At 41.8% G+C, this 20,485-nt stretch overlaps 2 protein-coding genes across 2 annotated transcripts in view; both read right to left on the reverse strand.

Moving 5' to 3' along the window:
• Positions 1-1,561: 1,561 nt before the first annotated feature.
• Positions 1,562-5,721, reverse strand: spry1 (sprouty homolog 1, antagonist of FGF signaling (Drosophila)). Its single transcript, XM_072395192.1, has 2 exons — positions 4,942-5,721; positions 1,562-3,597 (listed from the first exon to the last, which is right to left on the reverse strand). The coding sequence occupies exon 2, from the start codon at positions 3,545-3,547 to the stop codon at positions 2,459-2,461; it is 1,089 nt and encodes a 362-aa protein (XP_072251293.1). The 5' UTR covers positions 3,548-3,597; positions 4,942-5,721; the 3' UTR covers positions 1,562-2,458.
• Positions 5,722-7,414: 1,693 nt separating this feature from the next.
• afg2a (AFG2 AAA ATPase homolog A) overlaps positions 7,415-20,485 on the reverse strand; it is a 114,846-nt gene continuing 101,775 nt past the window's right edge. Inside the window, exon 17 of the mRNA XM_072395193.1 lies at positions 7,415-7,912. Within this exon, the coding sequence (XP_072251294.1) occupies positions 7,733-7,912 (180 nt within the window). The 3' untranslated portion in view covers positions 7,415-7,732. The remainder of the gene's footprint in view (positions 7,913-20,485) is intronic.

Here is a 20,485-nt window from a genome sequence, read left to right on the forward strand (position 1 = left end):
CTGATTAGATTTGATTTTTAAAAAGTCATGTTAAAGACTTAACAGAGGCAAGTTCTAGAAATGGTGGGAGTAGAATCTGTTTCCTTTTTTGGCTTTGGCCCGAAAAGATCAAGTAAACACGCTCTTCCTGTTCACCGCCTCCTGAATACAGTTTAGATCTCCTCCATCCCCCTCATCCGTACAGAGGAACTACAGTGAAACCTGAAATAAAAAGAGGCCTCCTATTGTTTGCTATCATCCAGGAGCCAGGAGCAAATGGGGCTTGAATTGCAGCTCTGCAAAGTAACAGGAAATTGACAAATCACTAATCCTCTCTTCACTGTTCAGAGCAATAAAAGGTACATTCCACTATACAGGGAAAGAAAAGCAAACTGAGCACAAATGGTAAATTTGAAGTGATGATTCTTTTAATGTAAACTGGAATATGACTGCATGGGTGTAAGTGTTACCAACAAAACAAAGCATTTCCTTTCTGCTCATTTGACCTCAGCTTAATGTTTGTGAAGTATTTGTATAAAACCATGTATCCCTAAAATTGAAAAAGCTTTAACAAAGGGTCTCTTGCTCACGTTAACTCAAGAAGTTCCCTTTTACCAAAGCTCTAAATCCAGAGATCCCTGGCTCGTTCACAGCACTCTGAAGGCACCTCCGTCACACGTGGCTGGTAATAGAAGCGATTGTGCTTTTTTGTCACAAATGCTGCAGCTCTCTAAACTTAAGCCGTTTCCCCAACTGTTGGCATTGCTGGCTGACCAACCAACTTTCAAAGTGATGATCTCATCCCCTGGGGGCCCAGAGGTGGAGAAGTGTGTGGGTGTCAGTTAGTAGTGGGGGTGGTGGGGGTCAGTAGACTTCCAAAGTGATAAATTCACAAACAAAAAGAACTGGCCAAATGTGGGGCTGCGGGTTAGGGTGGGGGCTGGATTGGCCCCTGTCATTGCCTTTACTGCAGGAACCAAGCCATAAAAGCAAAGCATTGATAGCCTCGGTTTATTATCTTTGAACAGGTGGCCCCAGCTACTCGTAATGGTCGCTTTCATTTCTGAAGGCGCACTCTCAGGCCTGCAATATGGAGACCATTTGGGAGTTTGGGAACATCCCGGTCTAAGAGCGTTACAACACAGGGAATAAAGTACCTTGCATAGTTTTGTGGTGACTTGTTGGCCAGATGATTTGAGCAGGGGGGTTAGAAGAATTACTTCATATGAGCTTAACTCATGGAAATGCAGAGGTTAGGCTGATGCTAGCAGCTTTGGGACTAATCATGTCAATGACCTGTAATTGTTTAGCTTTCAAGCTTCTTGAGGAGAATCGCACCAAAGAAACCCTTAAAGAATGTAAACAGTTGCATTTTGAGCAACAAGTCGTTTCTGCTCATTGCTTTTCTTTTTCCACACCTAGCAAAAACATACACACACAAGGAACAGTGATTTGCTGTTCACTGAGCTCATACCCAAGGAAACAGACCTGCATTCCCTTAAAAATCAACCACCAGTCACATCCTTCATTCTTCAAGCGAGTAAGTGCTTCTCAGCAGAACAATCAAGACACCAGACAGTGCTATTTTTTCATTAATTAATATATTTTCTGCATTAAAGTTAACATAGTTTTCTTTTGTGCCACCCTTTAATTTTTCAGTAAGTATTTGATATTTTGTTATATTCAGACATGAGTAAATTTAAGACCGTCTCTTGCAATAAATATCATAAAATAATAGAGCTTCACATAATAAATATTTTTTTACAACAAAAAAATGTTTAACAGACATTTTTTTCTTTTAAAAATAGCCAGAATTCCTCTTATGGATTTTGAGCATACAATTTACACAAAGAAAAAAATAAACATGGGAGAATGCCACAGAAAGTGTACGAATAGTTCAGGCGGGTGGAAGGAGAAACATATCCAAGTGGAGAATACTATGAGATGGATGTGCTTTTGTTAAGTCAACATGAGCATAGAAACCACGGTTTTAGTGTGGTAGCAACCAATAAATTCAAACATACCTGCTTGCTATGAATACCAGGTAACAGCTACATAATTGCCCTACAGAAGATCGTCCTTCACAGATTTGGTGAGAGGCAGCTCCCACCAGGCACACAGACCCAGAGAAAACTGCCTACCTAAAACGGAAGAAAAACTTTTTCAAATATATATATATATCAAAAAAAAAAAAAGTGTTAATGAGGAGCCGAGGACAGACATAGAAACAATTAAGGCAAACACTGCTCTGTAAAAACATGGTCCTGATCCAGAGAAAGTAAAAATAAAAAGTATCGAGTGGTTTTCGTTACTCCTTTGCTTAGCTCCTTAGGGTTTCGCAGCCAGGAGGGGAGTTGGGTGGGAGGTGCTTAGAATGTTTGATAAACATTTGTGACTATCATCATAATTTTCATTGTCAACATATGATCCACATCAAGAGTCTCCTGCGCACACGCAATCACAAGCACACCGGAAGCAATCAGGAAGGCTTTTCCTGGGTCTGTGGGGCCCAGCTCTCCAGTTTACAATAGACAGTGTTGGAGTTCTTGCAGCGACAGCCAGGCCTGTTTACCCGGTCATAGCAACCCTGGCATGCCTTCAGACACCCCTTGACAGGTGGGTAGCATAGCAGACAGGGGAAGAGTACCGACATTAATCCCATGCACAGGAAACGAGAGCAGCAGTGGGAACGTGACAGTGAGCAGGGGTGGTCAGCACATGAATCCCCCTCATCGTCACTGGAGCAGTGGTAGAAGATACCCTTAACCAGGCACATACATGTGCCATGCTCCAGTGCACTCTCAGCAGAGCAGAGGCACTGGCCGTTACATGCCAGACAGGAGGGCAGGCTCCTGGGAGCCGTGCAGTCACTGCACTTGCATTTCCCACAACGCTCACAGATGAACTGGTGGCCAGCGGAAGCCACCACCCCATCGCTGGAGCCAGAAATGTCTGATTTCCCTTTGCCCTGGGGCTTGAGTGGAGCCTCTATAGGAGGCTGGTGGAAGTTAGGTCCCTGGTGGGACTGTAAAAGGGCCTTGGCCTTGGGTTGAGTCCGAACAGTCCGGTCCGCTCGGTGGTGGTGCTGTAAGCCCATGCCAGGCCTGGAGGGGGGTGAGCGTGTCAAGAGTCCCTGCTCAGAGGAGGCACTGCTGTTGCTCCCTGAACTGGCAGCACTTCCTGTGCTGGTGGAGCGGCTGAGCCCCGGCGCCCGAGAACTGCCGTACTGCTGTCCCCCAGCCACAACCACCATGCCACCCCCAATGTGATGGTGATGGCCTGATGCCCGGTGCTCATAATTGTTGTTCACATTGACGAGGATGACCTCGTGAGTCCTCTCCTGCTTGTCCTGAGGCCTGGGGGCCATACGGGGCGCAGGGGGCCTCCGTACCACTGAGGGCCCCTCTGTGTACTCGTTGCTGGAGCGGATGGCCTTGATTTGTTCCAGGGAGAGAATGGCGGCATGCTGGAGCTCCCGCTCGTAATCCGACCTCTGCCGGCTCTCGAGGGAAGGCTGCTGGATCACCACTAATGAACCGCCAGGGCCATGTTGACTTTGGAGCTCCATCTGGGGGGATCACCACTTCCGACATTCACCGTGGACATGCATCGGAAAACCTGCCAAAAGGGGGGAATACAGGCCAGGGAGAGACAAAGGAGAGGCAAGACATGATCAGAGAGAGCAGAACATGGCATTACTAGAAAACACACACTGTCCTGGTGGAAGAGGGTCTTTCCCAGATTAAAGCAAAAACCATTGCATAATTGTCATATTTTATAAACAGCATACTGATGGCTACTGTGCAGATAGACAAGTAGGTTTTGTGTTTTAATATTTTAAGGTGTATCTGTTTTCATCCCGTCAATATGCCAATATGTAATTTTTGATCCAGTTAAGTGAAGCAACTCAGGAGAAAAAGCTGATTATTAACAAGACTTCTTGTACCTTTCGTCTCAATACGCACACATCTAAACTTCAGTAGGCCCTACAAATACTTCCCCTCCTCATTTACATTTGTATGACTAGTTAACATTTAAATGCACCGCGGCGACGAAATGAGGACACGATCCAAGGGAACTAAATGAGCTGCCTCACTTAGTATTCTATTACTTCACCAAAAAGGAGTTGTGGACAAAAGTAGAGCTTAAAAAAATCCTGAGGTCAGACCAAGTTCCGACAAAAAGGAAAAGTTTGGTTAAAAAAACAAACCGAGAGCACGAATAATGTTAAAATGTCAGCTCATATTAGGAGAAGACACTTTTTAAAAAGTTATTGTAGAGCAAGTATTTGACTTAAATGAGTGTTTACACCATAAATATTGTCAGGAATTTGAGTTTGAGCCTTCAGGGATGTTATGAACCAAAGCCGATCTGCAGGAGAACAAAACTTACACCGTTTGCAAAAACACGAAGCCCGTAAAGAGCAGAGACTGATAAATGCTGCAGTCAACACCAGAATCGATCGAGTTTGCTGCTTTGCGAATAAACTAACCTTAATATTTTTTGCGTCATATGGCGGCCCATAAATGGGATTATCGGCACAGACCGCGTTCAAATGGGAACACGTCCCGTAAGGGAATAAAAGCAGAATACTTGGAAAACCACACAGTCACAGACAAGACACATTAGCGGACGCTTCCAAACAGACGGCGAAACTTATGAATGAAAACAACCGCCATGGGGGAGGGGTGTTTATTACTGCACAGACACGGAACGACACGGGCATGCAAATCCATCAACTAATCGCGATGATTTCAACCGTCTGCGGGCGTATTGTTCCAGCCAACACACCGAAAACTACACGGAAAGTCTGAGGCTTTGTGCATAAATGTACCAAAACAAATGTATCGATACAGCGGAGGATACCACGTCATTACGAACATTTATTAATCGTGGAACTAATCCCGTAAAAGCAAAATAAAATGCCAAAGACAAGGGTAAGATAGTTGGGAAGGTGCATACCTATATGCAAGCATCCATAACGTTGAATCCATCAACCAAACGATCTACCAAAACTCCATCCAAAAGAGGGGCAATGTCCAATGTAGTCAACACATAAGGTCTAAAGCATAACATTCAGAGTGTTAATCCAAGCGCGAGTGTATCCCTTTGCGTTATTCCCTTGTCTTGGTTGGTTGGAGGTAAAGAAAAGTTCAGCGCGAGTTACGCATGCATTTGTCCCAAGATAAAACGGCATAAATCCACGGTGGAGCTCTGGCGAAGAAGGTAAGGAGACAAGTCACCGGGAGAACTGCTGCGCACTTGGAGGCCGATCTCTAAGCGAGACGACCCAGTTATAGAAGTCCAGTGCAAAATGTTGTAAAATTAAAAACGTGTGGGAAAAAAATCCCCCGGAGGAATCAAATCAAACACGTGTGAGCTTAGGCTGTATCCAAGAGTTCCCAATCTCCGAGCATCTGCTGAGAGCTGCGCTTCAGTTCTGGCTGTTACTTATTGTTGCGGGGAATCTGCGCTCTTGTGCGAAAAAAAAGAGCGTCGTCGGGTCAGACAGCGGTGCGCTCTTTACAGCTCTGCGGGCCTGTTCAGCACTGAATGAATGGGAACGCAGGGCTCAGTGTTTGCTCGACAAGCCAACTCCCATTGGCCATTCACTCCACTGAAAAAGGATACATCGCATCCGCTCCTGATTCATTGGGCAGATGTGGAAGGCCGGGCGATAGAGATGTGTGCACTTGTTAAGGTGGAACGGCTTTCTCGTTTGCTCCGGCTAGACGAGGGGGCTCAGGGGGAAAAATATTTAGTTTCCGTGCATGTGTGTTATGAATAATGATGTGACTAAGGATAATGTGACTAATAGTGATGTAACGAAAGCCCGGGGCGATTGGATTATACCCTTGCTGATTTGGCACTTTTGGAGCGGCGATACATGCACACATTTCTACAGTTTTAGAACTTTTGAATATGTTTTGCCTTACTTCCGAATAAACTTAAATGCCATATAGCTCCATGACAAAGCTGTGCAGACGACTACTACACTGATAAATCGTGACAAAACCATATATGCTGACAACAAGAAACATCCATATAAAAGTTTAATTGAAATTTCTGTAAGATATTCGCAATATGATAATCGTAAAGCTCAATTTTTTTTCGTGAGGTGTATAAGTTTTTTTTTTCGAGGTGTATAAATTATGAGGGCTGTTCAAGATAAATGTATTAGGCTCTAAAACAGTTCGATGTGGTTAAATCGGACTATTTAACATGTCAAGTCATATAAGTTTCCATGAAACAGAAAGAGCATAATCATGTTATATGTATTGTAAGTGGTTTCTAAACGGGGATCTTTACGGACTTTAAAGTATCCTTAAGAAAATCTTCCATTCTGCTCGTAACAACATCTGTTTAGATAACACCTAATCTTGCAAGACCGACTTCAACATACACTCTGTCATATTCAGGATGTTGTAAGATAATAAGTTCATTTGGAGCCTTTAAATAATTGTTTTCTGGTGCTGGAACACTTCTTCGGACAGCACCGTCTGCTCAGGCAGCGGTGTGACTGTCCAGACAGTTTGCGGAGGAAAGATCAACAGGATGTCTTCTGTCCTCCCTGGAATGTTCCCATTACGCATTCACGCATGTCATCACAGGAAATCTAAAGTGTAGCGGTGAGCCGGCAGATAGCACAATTCTCCGATAAGGAAATTACGCATCAGCGTTAGAGAGGATCCATGCATTGATCTTTCATGGGTGGGGGTGTTGGTTAGTTTCGGACGACCTTAAGAAAAAAGCAGCCCTGCAGTCAGGGGGAATGACTCCCCCCTCCCTCGCTCCTGCCACCCCCTGTCTTCTGTTCCTGACTGTCTGGTTTGATTGGTGTCGCGGATGCGCTACATCCGGATCCATGAGAAAAGGAAGTTCAATACAAAGTCAATTTATCCTATTGAAATGGAAAAATCAATAGATGAATGACCCCCCGTGCCATTTCGGGCGTGCAAATGCTTAAAAAAAGAATGCCACAAAAAGACTTACAAGGCTTAAGGGACTGTCAAAGTGACTTTGTGACAAAGTAATGACTAAAACGTTTTTTTTTTCCCAGCCTGGATGTAAAAATGCTGCCTCTTGGTGATAAGACAATCCCGCGACAGATGGCCGCCAGGATCCTCGCTCTTGGTGGCCGACACATATATATATATATATTATAGAAATCTGTGATTTGACTGGACCTGGTTTCTTGTGAGAGCCACAAATACTTAAACTTAAGATGAACACAAAGAGGCAGAGAAAATATGTGGAGGAATCAGATGCAGAGAGCTACAACAATCACTGCATGGGAAGATTTTAAATACAGTCAAATTAAATAGACAATGCCTTTGACAATGCCTGGGCAATTTACTAGACTTCTCAGAAGGGTTATTCTGGTGTAAACTTCTCTAAAATATAACCAGGGCCTCTTGAATAGTATCTTTTCTTCTTCTTTTTATTTCAATGCTGTTTAGCTGCGAAAAAGACAAGGCAACCAAAAGAACAAATAATGCATTACATTATCAGTCATTTTTATGATCAAACATGACATCAAACAATAATGTTAAATTGAAACATAAACACTAAAGCAAAAGTGTCCCATTGAGGTGTCAGTATACAGTGTAACTTTTAGAATTACAAGCGTGACAGTTTGCAGGCTGACCAACACATTTATTTAGTAGAATATATATGAACATGTTGATGGTATAGCTGGAAATCTTTGCTTTTACAATAACAGAATTACAGAGGAGACTCTACAGCAGTGTGGTCAGAAGAAGCACAGGCCACTGTGTTGCTGCTGATAGCTGATATATGACTGGATGAGAGAGTCAGGGATTCGGGGCTTCACAGTGTTCAGGGCACTTTCAAAGTGTCTGGCCTCGATGTGCTGAGCTTTGATGTCCTCTTGTAGGGCTAGGAGGGCAGCCTCTCTGCATACTGCTGTTATCTGGGACAGGAAACAGACACAGACATTCAGCTGTCAGGCAGAGCAATCCTTCCACTGAACACCACTGGGTCATGTGAGCAGCCACAGTGTGAGGCAGATCGACTTCAATGACATACTGTAACGGGTCGATTTTGGGAATGGAGCAGCGGTTTATTCATGCACAGAAAAATGTCATCACTTCGTAAAGCCACACACAACACTGGGACAAACACAAACCAAAGTGTACGTAATATTGACTTCCATTTACATCTGAACCAAAAAGGAAGTTTGATTTGTTGTAGTACAAATGACATGTTAGGAAGAATGCAGCTGAGTATGACTAATAAAAACAGAAGTGCATAACTCATGTTGCTTTGGTCCTATTAACATAGGATCTACTATTTTCCTGAAGAAACCAACAGATCTTTCAAAATTAAGATGACGTGTTGGAAGGCTTCGTTTGCATGTTAGGTTAGACAGATTCAAAATGAATCAAGGGAACGACACGTTTGTTTTTCCAAGCGGATCATATAGAAATATGAACAGAAAGAAGTTACAGGCTTGAAAATTAACACAATCTAAAACATGTTGAAGAGCATCAGATGAGTAAATACCTAGCATAGTTCAGTTTTCTGTGAATTACTCACACTTCACTGCGAGTAGATTTTCAGCTTTACCTTCTGTCATTGTAATCTCCGCTGAAACAATACTTCTGTTGTCTTAAGCCTACATTTCAGATGTCTTAAATGTAAACAATGTAGCCCTTCTGCAGCCTCTAAGCCACAGTTGTGATACAATTATGCAATGGCTCACATGGAGGAGTGCGGCAGTCAGCATGGGCGACTTTTGGGAAAGACTCTGCGCACACCATTTGAGTGACTCACTTCCGAATTGGAAGTGATGGTGATGGCTGATGAAGGCCAGGCACCCTTCCCAGCAGTGCCACCTTATTCCCTTTCTTGAAGCACAGCTTTGTTCTGAGCTTGGGCAGCTTACACAACTGTGTGCAAGTGGAGCCTCCAGGAAAGTTTGCCTCTGCAGCCACTGATAATAGCTGGTGACAGGTTAGTGGGACAGGTAGTCATGTGGTGCAGCAGAGCGGTGGAATATTGATGCTTGAATGGAGGCTAGTAGAGCCACGTGCCACATTGCTCACTGGACCAAAGAGCCGCTGTTCACTGCTGTTCCATATACAGCTGCACTGTGTGGCACACTGGGGGATGTTTAAATTGACAGTGTGCATATACATGGATTATTTGATATTGTACATCAAATATGTCAAACCAACAGACTGAAATTGTACATGTACATTAATGTGTTTGACTGGGTTTAAAGCTAAAATAACTGAATGTTATGCCACAACTCATTCGACTAAGTAAGATGTTTGGATACAGAAACGGATACTATTAGAAATGAAGATCAGGAGGCTTTTTCTACCTCAAACTATGAGTGAGCAAATATTTCACCATTTTCAGAATAAGATCTGCCAATGTTAAACTGCACAGAATATGAGAATTTCATCATCTACTGGACGTAATATCAAACCAACTTGCACATCTGCAAAGGCTCCATGAACGATGAAGAGTACTTACAGATTTTAGAGCAACATACACAGCTGTCCACATGATGTCACGTTTAGGAAAGGCGTTGCTTATTTTAGCAAGACAAACCACATTCTACATGTATTACAACATCATTGCTTTAGTTCAGGACTCCTGACCTGCCTGCAGTGCAGAGCAGTTATCCAGTGAAAACATTTGACACGTTATGAAACAATAAGTGTGATAAAGGAGGCCCTATATCAAGCTGCTACGGGAAGCATTTAACTTTCAACACTATAGCACCTGGTCTCCTCAGCTACCAAATGTCTTTTTAAAGAAAACCAGAATAAACACAGGGAAACTTCCTTTTTAAATTCATGAAAAATTCAAAATGAGCATCTATGCTTCAGCATCTCCTTTGAGTTATTGGCTCCATTTTAAGTTAAACATAGGCTTTACATAATTTGTGAGTTATTGCTGCTTCTTCTTCTCACCTAATCATCTTAGAAAATGGGACTGCATTAAGTTTCACTCAACGTAAGTAACAGAAACATGACATCATCCAAAACAAATGTGATGCATAGGCTCGGTGGAGACAGGAAAAAACACAGCAGAGGTTGTCAACTGTTAAAACACATGACAGTCATGGTATTTTTTTCAGGGCTGGAGAGTAGAAACAGGAGAGATGGCGGCTCAGGACAGGTGCTTTGCAGATGTCAGGATGTGAGAGGCCTATTTCCCCCCTTCTTCTGTTCCAAGCCAATGAGCAACATGATTTAGGCAGGGTAAACACACAGGGCTGGGTTAATTTTGTATGAGGGCTTCCCATCATTCAAGTCATTTAGGCCTGTCAGTAATAATGATGCAAAACAATGAGGCTATGCATCCCCGTTGCCTGTTTACAAATGGAGAGGGGGAGCGAGAGAAACGCCACATGTTGAACAATGTGTTTTAGTGAAGTTTCCAAGCAACATTCATAAACAAGGACAGACAAACACTGCAGTGCAATCGAACTGCAAATTCTTATTTATGCTGAAGTTTGACCTAGAGGACATTCAAAGTTTCTAATACCTCAATCTTAGGTTCACATGGTTAAAAATCATTTGGTTGTTTTCTGCCGTACACCCTTCAGGTTTATTAAAAAAGGAGATGTCTCCACAGGTCCAGTGAATTACACAAACAACGCTCGTGCACACATACAAGCCCTCACATTCATACTGGCTGAGTTTATGAGCTGTTCTGTGAAGGCGATCAACAAGCCAGTGTTTCCTGCTGCGTGTTTGCCTGTGCAGGCCTTGAAAAAAGTGAAGCCACAAAGGCAAACAGGGAGAGCGAAAGAGCAAGTTTGTTTGTAAACGGGAAGGTATTCCTAGACCGGAGCCAAAAGTCCAGCACCACCTTGATACCCCAAAACCCCTGCAAAAAAGCAACCTACCACCCCCTAAATATGGGCCCCCTGCGCTCCTGCGACGGAAAAGTGGAGGAAGGGCAAAACTGCAAATGCACAGAAATTAGATTTGTGTGTGGGGTTGGTGGCAAAGAGTGCTGACTTGTGGCTGGCCAAATAAATTGCAGATCTCACTATTTTAATGTTATTGCAATGCCGACTTTATTTTTCATTCCCTTCGTAAATTATGTCAGCAATCACTTAAATATATGGAGAGGTCTGAGCTGATGCATTGCAGTGGCTTCTCTCTGGTGATGTGGGCGAGCTCAGAGTTCCTAGTGGTGGCATGTAGCCAGTCATAAAGGCAAAGCAAACTAAAGAAAAAAAAAAGTGATCATCAAGAGCCTCTCAGTTTGAGGACTGCTTCAAATTTGCTGACTCAAGATGACCAAAAGGTCTGCTTTAGTCAAAGATGGAAGTTTTGATGACCACGCATAAACTCTTTAAAGTAACAACTTGTACAGTAAGGCCCTCCATCCTTCAACAGGTTCAGATTAATACACATTTATAGAACAGGTAACAATAATCTGCAGTCGTTTAATCTTAGTTAGCAAGTATTGAAGCTTTGTACGAAATGTCAATGACTGTAACATTAAAATGAAAAAAAGACTGTATCATAATATCAAGTTTTTTTTTTTTTATATGTGTCTGATTCAAAGGTGGCATGAAGGGAGGCATTTGGTCAGTGAAACCATTTTAACAGGGTTATGAAATGAAACTGGGCACTTCCAGGGCAGATTTTTGCTCAGGGCTGCAGGCCGCCCCTGGCTCAGTGAATAAGGCCACAACATGAAACCCAGGACACAACAGCAGCCTTTATGCTCTACTGGTCACTGGACAAAACTCTGCTCCCAAATCACAACGAGACCCTCCATCATGCCTGTGCACAGCTATGCCATGCTGGATGCAAATACTTTATGTAGAGTGATTTATTGCAGTGCAGCTTGCAATGTATGTGAGGTCTTGTTGTTCTTGTAAGATAAGACATCAGCAGACTTTAATGATTCCAGTGAGAAAATAAGGCTGTTATTGGAGCAAATGGTAACAAGACACAACAGAAAATAACAGAAGTAAGAACATAAAAAAGGGGTGCAATATAAACACACCTGACATTTTTAGCTCTGAAATATTGATGGAAAAGTTTAGGAGGGGGAATAAAAAGTTACGATTCTCAGTAATTACGTAAGAATCCAAAAACAATTAGAGTGATAATCTAAAACCATACAGCAGATGTGACGGATTTGGAACAGAAAACGTGCAGCATAAAAACGTGCAGTGTGTACAGAATTATAAAAAGTGCTTATATTCATACTAACGAGCACTTTAAAAGACGACAGTGTTTACTGTACGATAAATTTACATTTCACTGCTGAACTCTAACTGCACAGATGCCACAAACACACTGTACACAAAGAAATCGAAGCATCCACACTCCTGCAAAACCACAAAAGCTCCAAGAGCTTTTATATGCACCCGACATATACTCAGCAAAGAAGAAATGCAAATATATATTTTACTCTGCAGTATTTCCCTGAAGGAGGCGAGAAGGGGCGCAAGCCATGAGACAACCTGTTCAGCAAGACGAAAATAAACCCTTCTCAAGGTGGAGAGAGTGAAAATAAGAAGCTTGGGACTGCTGGCAGCGCATACCAACGTTCTCAGGTCAAATCTGTCTGGTGTACTTTTCGCTTCCTACTTCAACAAAGGCGCTCAGTGAGTGTATCAGACGGCCTTAATGAAGGGCTTGTTAGCCAGGCTACCGGCAGCATATCCACTAGACCTGGAGTGTGTGTTTACTATCAATCCGCCCTTGTGTCTACAGCGGGGCTACATCCACTCCTCCCCTCCTGCCTCACCCCCTCCCTCACACACAAACGGCCACATTTACAGGAGCGAGCCCGACAACTCCCCCTCCACCCCGCCTCCCTCAAAACTTCTCCTCCATCACTCCACAAATCCTGCACACATATCCTACAGTGCAAGGACTCGCACGCCCTCGCAAAGAACATAATACACTGCATGTGAGTGCGCACATTTGTAACACACTGCACATTAGTAGGCTAATGTACAGACAAGCTGCAGAAGCTACTACGGTTACTACTACTAGTGTAATAATGACACAGTGTAATAGTCGCTATCTATTAAAAAACAAGTGCACCCCATCCCAATAGTTTGTAGAACCGTCTGTAGCAGCAATAACTTTTTCTGGATGACGCTGAATTTTGGTTAAATTAATGGCATTTTTGGCCATTAGTTTCTGCACAGCTCTCATAAGGTCCCACCACAGCATTTCAGTCAGGCTGAGGTCTGGACTTTGACTGTACCATTGCAACACCTCGATTCTTTTCTTTTTTCACACATTCTGCTGTAGATTTGCTGCTGTGTTTGGGATCATTGTCCTGTTGATGAGCCAGTTTCAGCTCAGCTTTAGCTGTCGGACAGATGGCCTCACATTTGACTCTGGAATTCTTTGGTATACAGAGCAGTTCATGGTTGTGTCAAGAAGCACATTTACATTACATCACAAAAAAAGATATATATAATATATATGTTGTGTTTGTCTGACCAAAACCGGCTCTTAAAATGCATGTATACATGTTAGTCCAGCTGAAATGATATGAAAATAAGCTGTTCAAAACTTGACTATCACACCAAAGATAATGCAGTTGCGGATTGAATCACTCTGGATGTATTAAGCTCAAATAGATTCTTAATGGCCTTGGTGCTCCACATATGCGCCTCTGTTCCTATCAACTGTGCAATTAATTGTGATGAATGGCTGCAAGGTTCCCAGGTCCTGTGGTTGTAAAATAAGTCCAAATCATCAGCCCTCCACCTCTGTTGGTATAGGATGTTTGTGCTGATATGCTGTGTTTGGTTTTCTCCAAACGTGCCGCTGTGCATTAATTCCCAAACATCTCCACTTTGGTCTCATCTGTCGAAAGGATTTTTTTCCAGAAGTCTTTGTGGTTTGTTCCTTTGAAACTTTGCAAACTTCAGCTGTGCTGCCATGTTCTTTTTGGAGAGAAAAAGAGCATGTCAGCCCTTCCAAACAAGCCATACTTGTCTTTTTCTAATTGTAATGTGGTGAACTTTAACATTTAACATGCTAACTGGGGCCTGTAGAATCAAAGATGCAGCTCTTGGGTTTTTTGCAGTTTCTTTGAACATTGCATAGTCTGACCTTGGGGTGAACTTCCCGTTATGTCCACTCTTGCGAAGATTGGCAACCCTCTTTAATGTTTTTCCCTCCCCTACGTAGAATTATGGACTCCAAATTGTTTGGAAATGAACCTATAACCCAGATTGATGCCAGCAACAATTGCTTCTCTCGTTGCTGACGGTTTCCCTCATCATTGTGTTAATTAAACTGAACGCTGAAGAATATCAACTGTCAAAACTTGTGGTCACACCCGCTGATGGTCAGTTAATCAAGTCCATTTGATTAGCAGCACCTGCCTGCTACTCACCTTTCTAATTCCTACAGAAGCAGTAAGGTTGTACTTAAGTTTTTAATGCACTGCTTCCTGCATTTTGGCTTAGTTTTTGTTGAGTCGTGTGTAATGTGTAACGTGTTGGTATACATCTAAGGTTGTATTTACCAAATTTTAAGAACTGGTAAGGTCAGGTTATTTATCATGCCCTGATATGAAAAAGATACACCCTTTCCCACTTCTGACAGTATATTTGCACATACCTAACACCATGCACACATCCAGTCCATATACATGTATGCCTGCATGCAAAGATCTGCTCTCTTTGAGAGTGTAAATACGTGCATGTGTGCTTAACAAACATTCACACATTAATTTAACCATCAGAAGTCATAGCTGTGAGACAGAGCTTTTTCTCTTGCTATTTTATTTTGGCAATCAATCAGAAACAGTAAAACGAGAGGACAAAAAGATCTGTCAGTCAGTTGTTTCATTATGATATCTAACACGGTAAAAAGATAACTATTATCACTGAAATCTTTATGATTCTGAAACAATCCGTCAGCTACTTATTTTGGCTGAAGAGAAAATAGTGAAAAATGTTCCAAAAAGTATTCAAGCTGCAGGGAAAATATTGATTTTTGCCCAACAAATGAGTTTATTACTATGTAACAAGACAAATGATGGCAATTCTTCATATCTGAGGAGCGATTTCAAATTTCAAAAAAGTATATAAATAATTAGATTTTTTACTGAACATACAGCTGCATAACACACTTCTCAAAGACAAACTCTTTGGATGGCTCACAATGTCAGAGATTAAACTATGCGTTACATGAACTATTTCTCCTAAAATCTCCCCTAACTGTACCACGGTAGCACAAACCCGTTCACTAAAGGGAAGAAAAGAGAAAGGAGCTGCGCTGCATCCAGTTTTCAGAGAGGAAATTAAATAATACATAAATCAAACGATGTTGGGGGTGCGGAGCCCAAACTCTCAACCAGAAATAAAACATTTCATCCTCCAAAAAGGCAAAGAGGAAGTGTCTGCAGTGACATGCCTCCGCCAAGAGAAACAAGGCCTGACCACAACTCCATGTGAAACCTATTTAAGATTACAAGGCGTGAGTGAAAGAGTGAGAGAGAAGGTTAAAGAGAGGGAGGTGAGGTTAAGCATGGAGGGAGGAGAGTCACGTGGGGAGACGGGGAGAACGGAAACATGGCACATGATCATAAATAGCAGAGCGGAGTGTGTGAGCCGTGGCTGAACGTGCGCATGCTTGTGCTCTCAGCAGAGGAATTTAGATTCCACAAAAAACAGTGATGACGAAACCGGGAGGTTTTCTTCACCATTTGTTACAGCTGAGACAATAGAGACAGAGGGAAGATAGTTGATGTCCTAACAGTATATCAACCCATAATAAGACCTTCACATAGCTGTTTATCTGTTTATCTCCTAGTCTACAGCAAGTAAGCATTACATTAAAATTACATTTCTATTAAAGAAATCGATGTCTCTCTCATTGTCTCCCAGCAGCAGAGATAAATGTGAGTTGAAAAGCATAATGTGAGCATCTATAGGAAAACATGGATATGCAGAGTCTTTATCACAGTGTGCACTTCACTTCTCATACTAGCACACATTTCCATGATCCCAAACTGTTTGGTACTTTGCATGTGCAGACTTCAACCAGCAATTCATTATTTCGATACTACTTTGTAGAAAATGTGCATTAAACCCTTCTTCATTACCATGTTTAGAGCAAATTAACTAGTCTGTGTGGTTTACAGGTGGCAGTAAAAAATATGTTGTGCATGGCGGTAATAGAGTAATTATATGATAAAAGTATAAAATAAAGGTGACTAGATAAAAACAAAACTGTGACAAAAAGGACATAAACAGAACGAATCTGCTTGGCCAAACAGAGAAGAAGAGGACTTAAGGAAATTGTTTACATTAGGAATGTTCTGATTGCTCTTTCATGTGAATGACTGTGACGCTGGGAAGTTAAAATGAGATAATCCCAACCATGTAGTAGCTGTCAAACCACATATTCTGCAACATATAGACCCAACTGTGTATTTTTAATGCCAAACTCTAATCGTTCGGCGCAGTAGAAAAGCAAAGAATCCTGAGTGGGAGGTAAGTAAGTACAATGACTGCTGAAAATATTGTGCAGGTCGAATCTTGAACACAGGCCTGCACCTTTCACCATCCTCTCCAACCCACTTATAAGCATTTGAGGACAAGTAAACACTAGCAACTCATGGAAAGTTGACATCATCATGTAGGAGCACGTATGGAGACACAGGACATTGACGTGGTGACAAATCATGACTTAAGCTGTATCTGTGCAGGGAACAGAGTGAGGAATATGCAGTAATTGCACAATTATCAAGCCTTTGGTGGGAAACGGCAACGTTCTTGCAATGTTGACCAACAGCAATTACATGATGATCTGTCGTGACACTGGGTGGAAACAGCAGATGGTTGCCGTACCATGCAAGAAAAGTGTTTTCTGCATCAAAACCGATTCCCAAAAGGTGCATAAGATGCATCAATTCTTTGTTTGGTAAAAGGTAAAAACCACCTCAACTTTTTCAGACTTTCTCAGTTTCAATCGACCTTTTCTAAGATGTAACTTCATGTCGATGCAAACACAAAACTTCTTTCTCTGTGGAATTTCAATAATACTGTATCTCCTGGATCATTCATAAAGCAAATCTTAAGAGCCGTTTCTGATGGACAATTACTTAACCTATCTTATACGCCTCTCCCATCCGGGTATAAGTCACTAACTGCTGCCATGTCAAGGGAAGAAAGATAAGAACATGTTTCTTTAGTATTTAGTCTACGACAGATCGGAACTCAGGTACCAGTGAAGTTGGGATGCTTTGTAAAATGTAAATAAAAGCAGAATGCAATGATTTGCAAATATCAAACACATTGCTGCACCTCAGCCCATCTTTACCTCTGAGAGACTATGCCACTCTAGGGGGCTCTTTTTTCTAAAACTAAAACTGTTTTTTACCTTTTGTCAATTTGCCTAATTAGTTACAACACGTTGTTCCAGCTGTTTCTGGTTAGAACCACCTGTTCTGTTAGTGCTTTGTTGCCCCGTCCTAACTTTTTTCAGATGTCATTAATTTACAGATGAGCTCTTAATATTTCATGAAATTATAAAATGTCTCTGTTGCAACATCTGTTATGTTTTCTCAGTCTATTCGTGGATTAAATATTGGCTTATGAGATTTGAAAATGATTGCATTTTGTTTTGATCCATTTTTTGCACAGCAACCATTTATTTTTAAAACAGTCGTTGTATTTTACTTCATTCTACTTTATTGATAGACTTCCTGTCAGGGAGCTCAGTATTGTACTGCACTCTTGTTATGTGGAACATCCTTGAGTTTCTGCTGCACTAAGCTTAGATGAGATTTGCTTGTGGCAACGTTTGGTGGCTATAAATAGCAACGAGGACAGGTTACCGTGTTGGCAAGAGGACTCTTGTAGATGGTAGTTATGTTGTAATTATCTATGAGCATATTTATGGGTGCATGCTTAGTAAATGACTCAGGTTATGACATAACTAACATGCATTTTCTGTGTATTGTACAGCTTTTCTTATGTCACTCTAAAATTCTATCCCAATGCTGTGAACAGATAGTTCGACTGAAACTTGTGTGTGTTGTCCGATTAAACCCAAAGCCATTTTATGTTTTGGAAAGACCCATATGGGATAGCACCTGTGTTGGGGCCACACAGTGTTATGTTTTGCATGTGTGTGTGTGTGTGAGTGTGTGTGAGTGTAGGGGGTATAGCTGGGGCCTCATCTTTAAGGGCATATTTGTCCTCGCCCCTTAATCATACGAATGAAAGCACCACATTCTCCCTGGACTTTAGGAAGGCAGTCATGGCATATTTACCAAACACACCCACACAGAAGTGACCTATAGACAGCTGTGTGTGTGTGTATGCATTTAGAAACGTCAGTGTAGGTGAACCTCCACCTTTGTCATCCTCCCCTTCATTTGCTCCATCTTTCATAAGACACATATTACCTGCATAATATGCACAATGATGTTGATGTGTATCAGAAAAGCAGCAACACACAGATTTAGTTTTTGTGTGTCTGTATTTTAATTCTTACAAGTAAAATTCGGCTGATTTTGGAACAGTATTTGTCAGATACCACTTATACCTGAACCTAACCACAATCCCACTGCTGACATATGAAATATCTGAAATAACTCCTTGTTTTCCTTTTGTTTTCCACATTTCTATTTCTTCTCCTTGCTCAGTTTTTTTTAATGCTTCTGCTACCCACATTTTGTCTTCCTGTCTGGCTAAAGGAAACTGGATGCTGGGTACACTCGAGGGCTCGAATTTCCCAGGAAAAATCCAATTGGTGGTCACCGTGTACTTGAGCATAAACCACAATGAAGGCTTTATATATTTAAAATGTAAAATTAGGATCAATTGGAGACATTTTCCTCTGTGATGGCTGGCACTCTGCAGACCACAACAGTTTTGCTGGCTAAAACAGTGAGAGAACTGTTTTCTTTATTTGAACCTTAATTTAACTGTGTCAACTAAAACAACATATTTACAATGTGAAGAGCCAAAAGGCTTGGTGGGGAGGAAATGAAGTGAGGTGTTTTACAATCACACAGAAGAAAAGAGGTGTGAATGGCTTTTTCCTCACCACTTTGTTCAACTGTAAGCTGCATTTTACAAATCAGAAATGTCTTTTTAAGTGGCAGCAAACACTGTGTGGGTTAGCCACTTAAAATAAAATACATTTACACACACAAGACTAGATATTACAGCACATTTTGGGAATTTCTGCCAACCTCAGAGCTCATCAGATGCACATTCCACTAAAGCCGACCAGGCTTATTTTATGATCACATGATATATACATATATATATTTCTCATCTAATCTTTTCCTTCCTTGTTAATGGCTGATATTAGGTCTATACATTGTGTAATGTCACTGTTATACAAACAGCAACACGTTTTGTTGATGCAGTTTTTTGTGCCTGTGTCCTTGGTGATAAAAATCTTTGCAACAACAAATACCAGGCCATAAATCAGACAGACAACACACAGAGCCAGAGGAGGAACAGCCACAACCACAACAGGTGTTAAGAGGAAACCATTTGTCTTCCTGTGTGGGTGGTTTTTCTTGTGTGTGTGTGTGTGTGTGTGTGTGTGTGTCTGTGTGTATCATTATGCAAGGCCTTATTTGTCTTCAAACTCTTCCTAGGGTTTTAAGTGTTGTAAGCAAACTTCTGCAGACCCTGCACATCTGCTAAAATGTCTATGTTAAAAAATGGGTTTAAAAAGAAATCCATCATTCTAGGACAACTCCTATATCCTTTCATGGACTCAAGATGAACCAGCAGCGGTGCTCAGTAATCTATTAAAGGGAAATATTAAGCATCACAGGCAGCACATTGACGTCAAGACAGACTGTTGATCTGCCTGATTTGTACGTCCTGCATCGGAACAGACTTGCTGTTGCCAGCATGAAAAAAAAAGGGTTAAGAAAACAATTGCACCAGTGAGTTTGAATGGATGTCAGCCAAGCGTCTCAGACACCTGGGCTTGGACCAAACAGCTCTCCCCCTGTTGGAAGGAAAAGACCCACCGCTATGGAGGTCGCAGTCGGTCAAAGGCATCTGCGACTATAGATTTTCTGATATGGCTGAATGGTGCAATTTGAGGTTTTATTAAAATGCCTGAAAAACCTAGATGTTAAAACCCTGTGAGACCCCACACAGCAGGGTCGGTGCCTCCTGTCAGTTGTTCCGGCCTCTCTAAAATCAACTTCCACTTCTGTGCTTAACATGACCAAATTTTTTTCCCTTTTTTGTCAACAACTTGTCAACATCTGCCAAGCACTCGTTACTGTGGTGTTTTTGCACTCCACCTCTTAGAGGTCACTTGTCAATCAAGCACCCGAGGGGAGATCCATGACAAAGAAGTCAGGGTGTCTTATTTTCCATTCTATCTAAAAAAAACAGAACAAAATACAGAAATAAATCAGATTTTTTAAAATGAGTATCAACAGAAAGAGACACAAAAACAAACATTTCTCCAAATTAAAGATATCTAACACATTCCCATGGGTGAGGCAATCCTAAGCCCTTTGAACATTTTGTATT

Source organism: Leuresthes tenuis, unplaced genomic scaffold, assembly GCF_036924035.1.
Source record: "Leuresthes tenuis unplaced genomic scaffold, fLeuTen1.0.hap1 SCAF_11, whole genome shotgun sequence".
Lineage (NCBI taxonomy): Eukaryota > Metazoa > Chordata > Actinopteri > Atheriniformes > Atherinopsidae > Leuresthes > Leuresthes tenuis.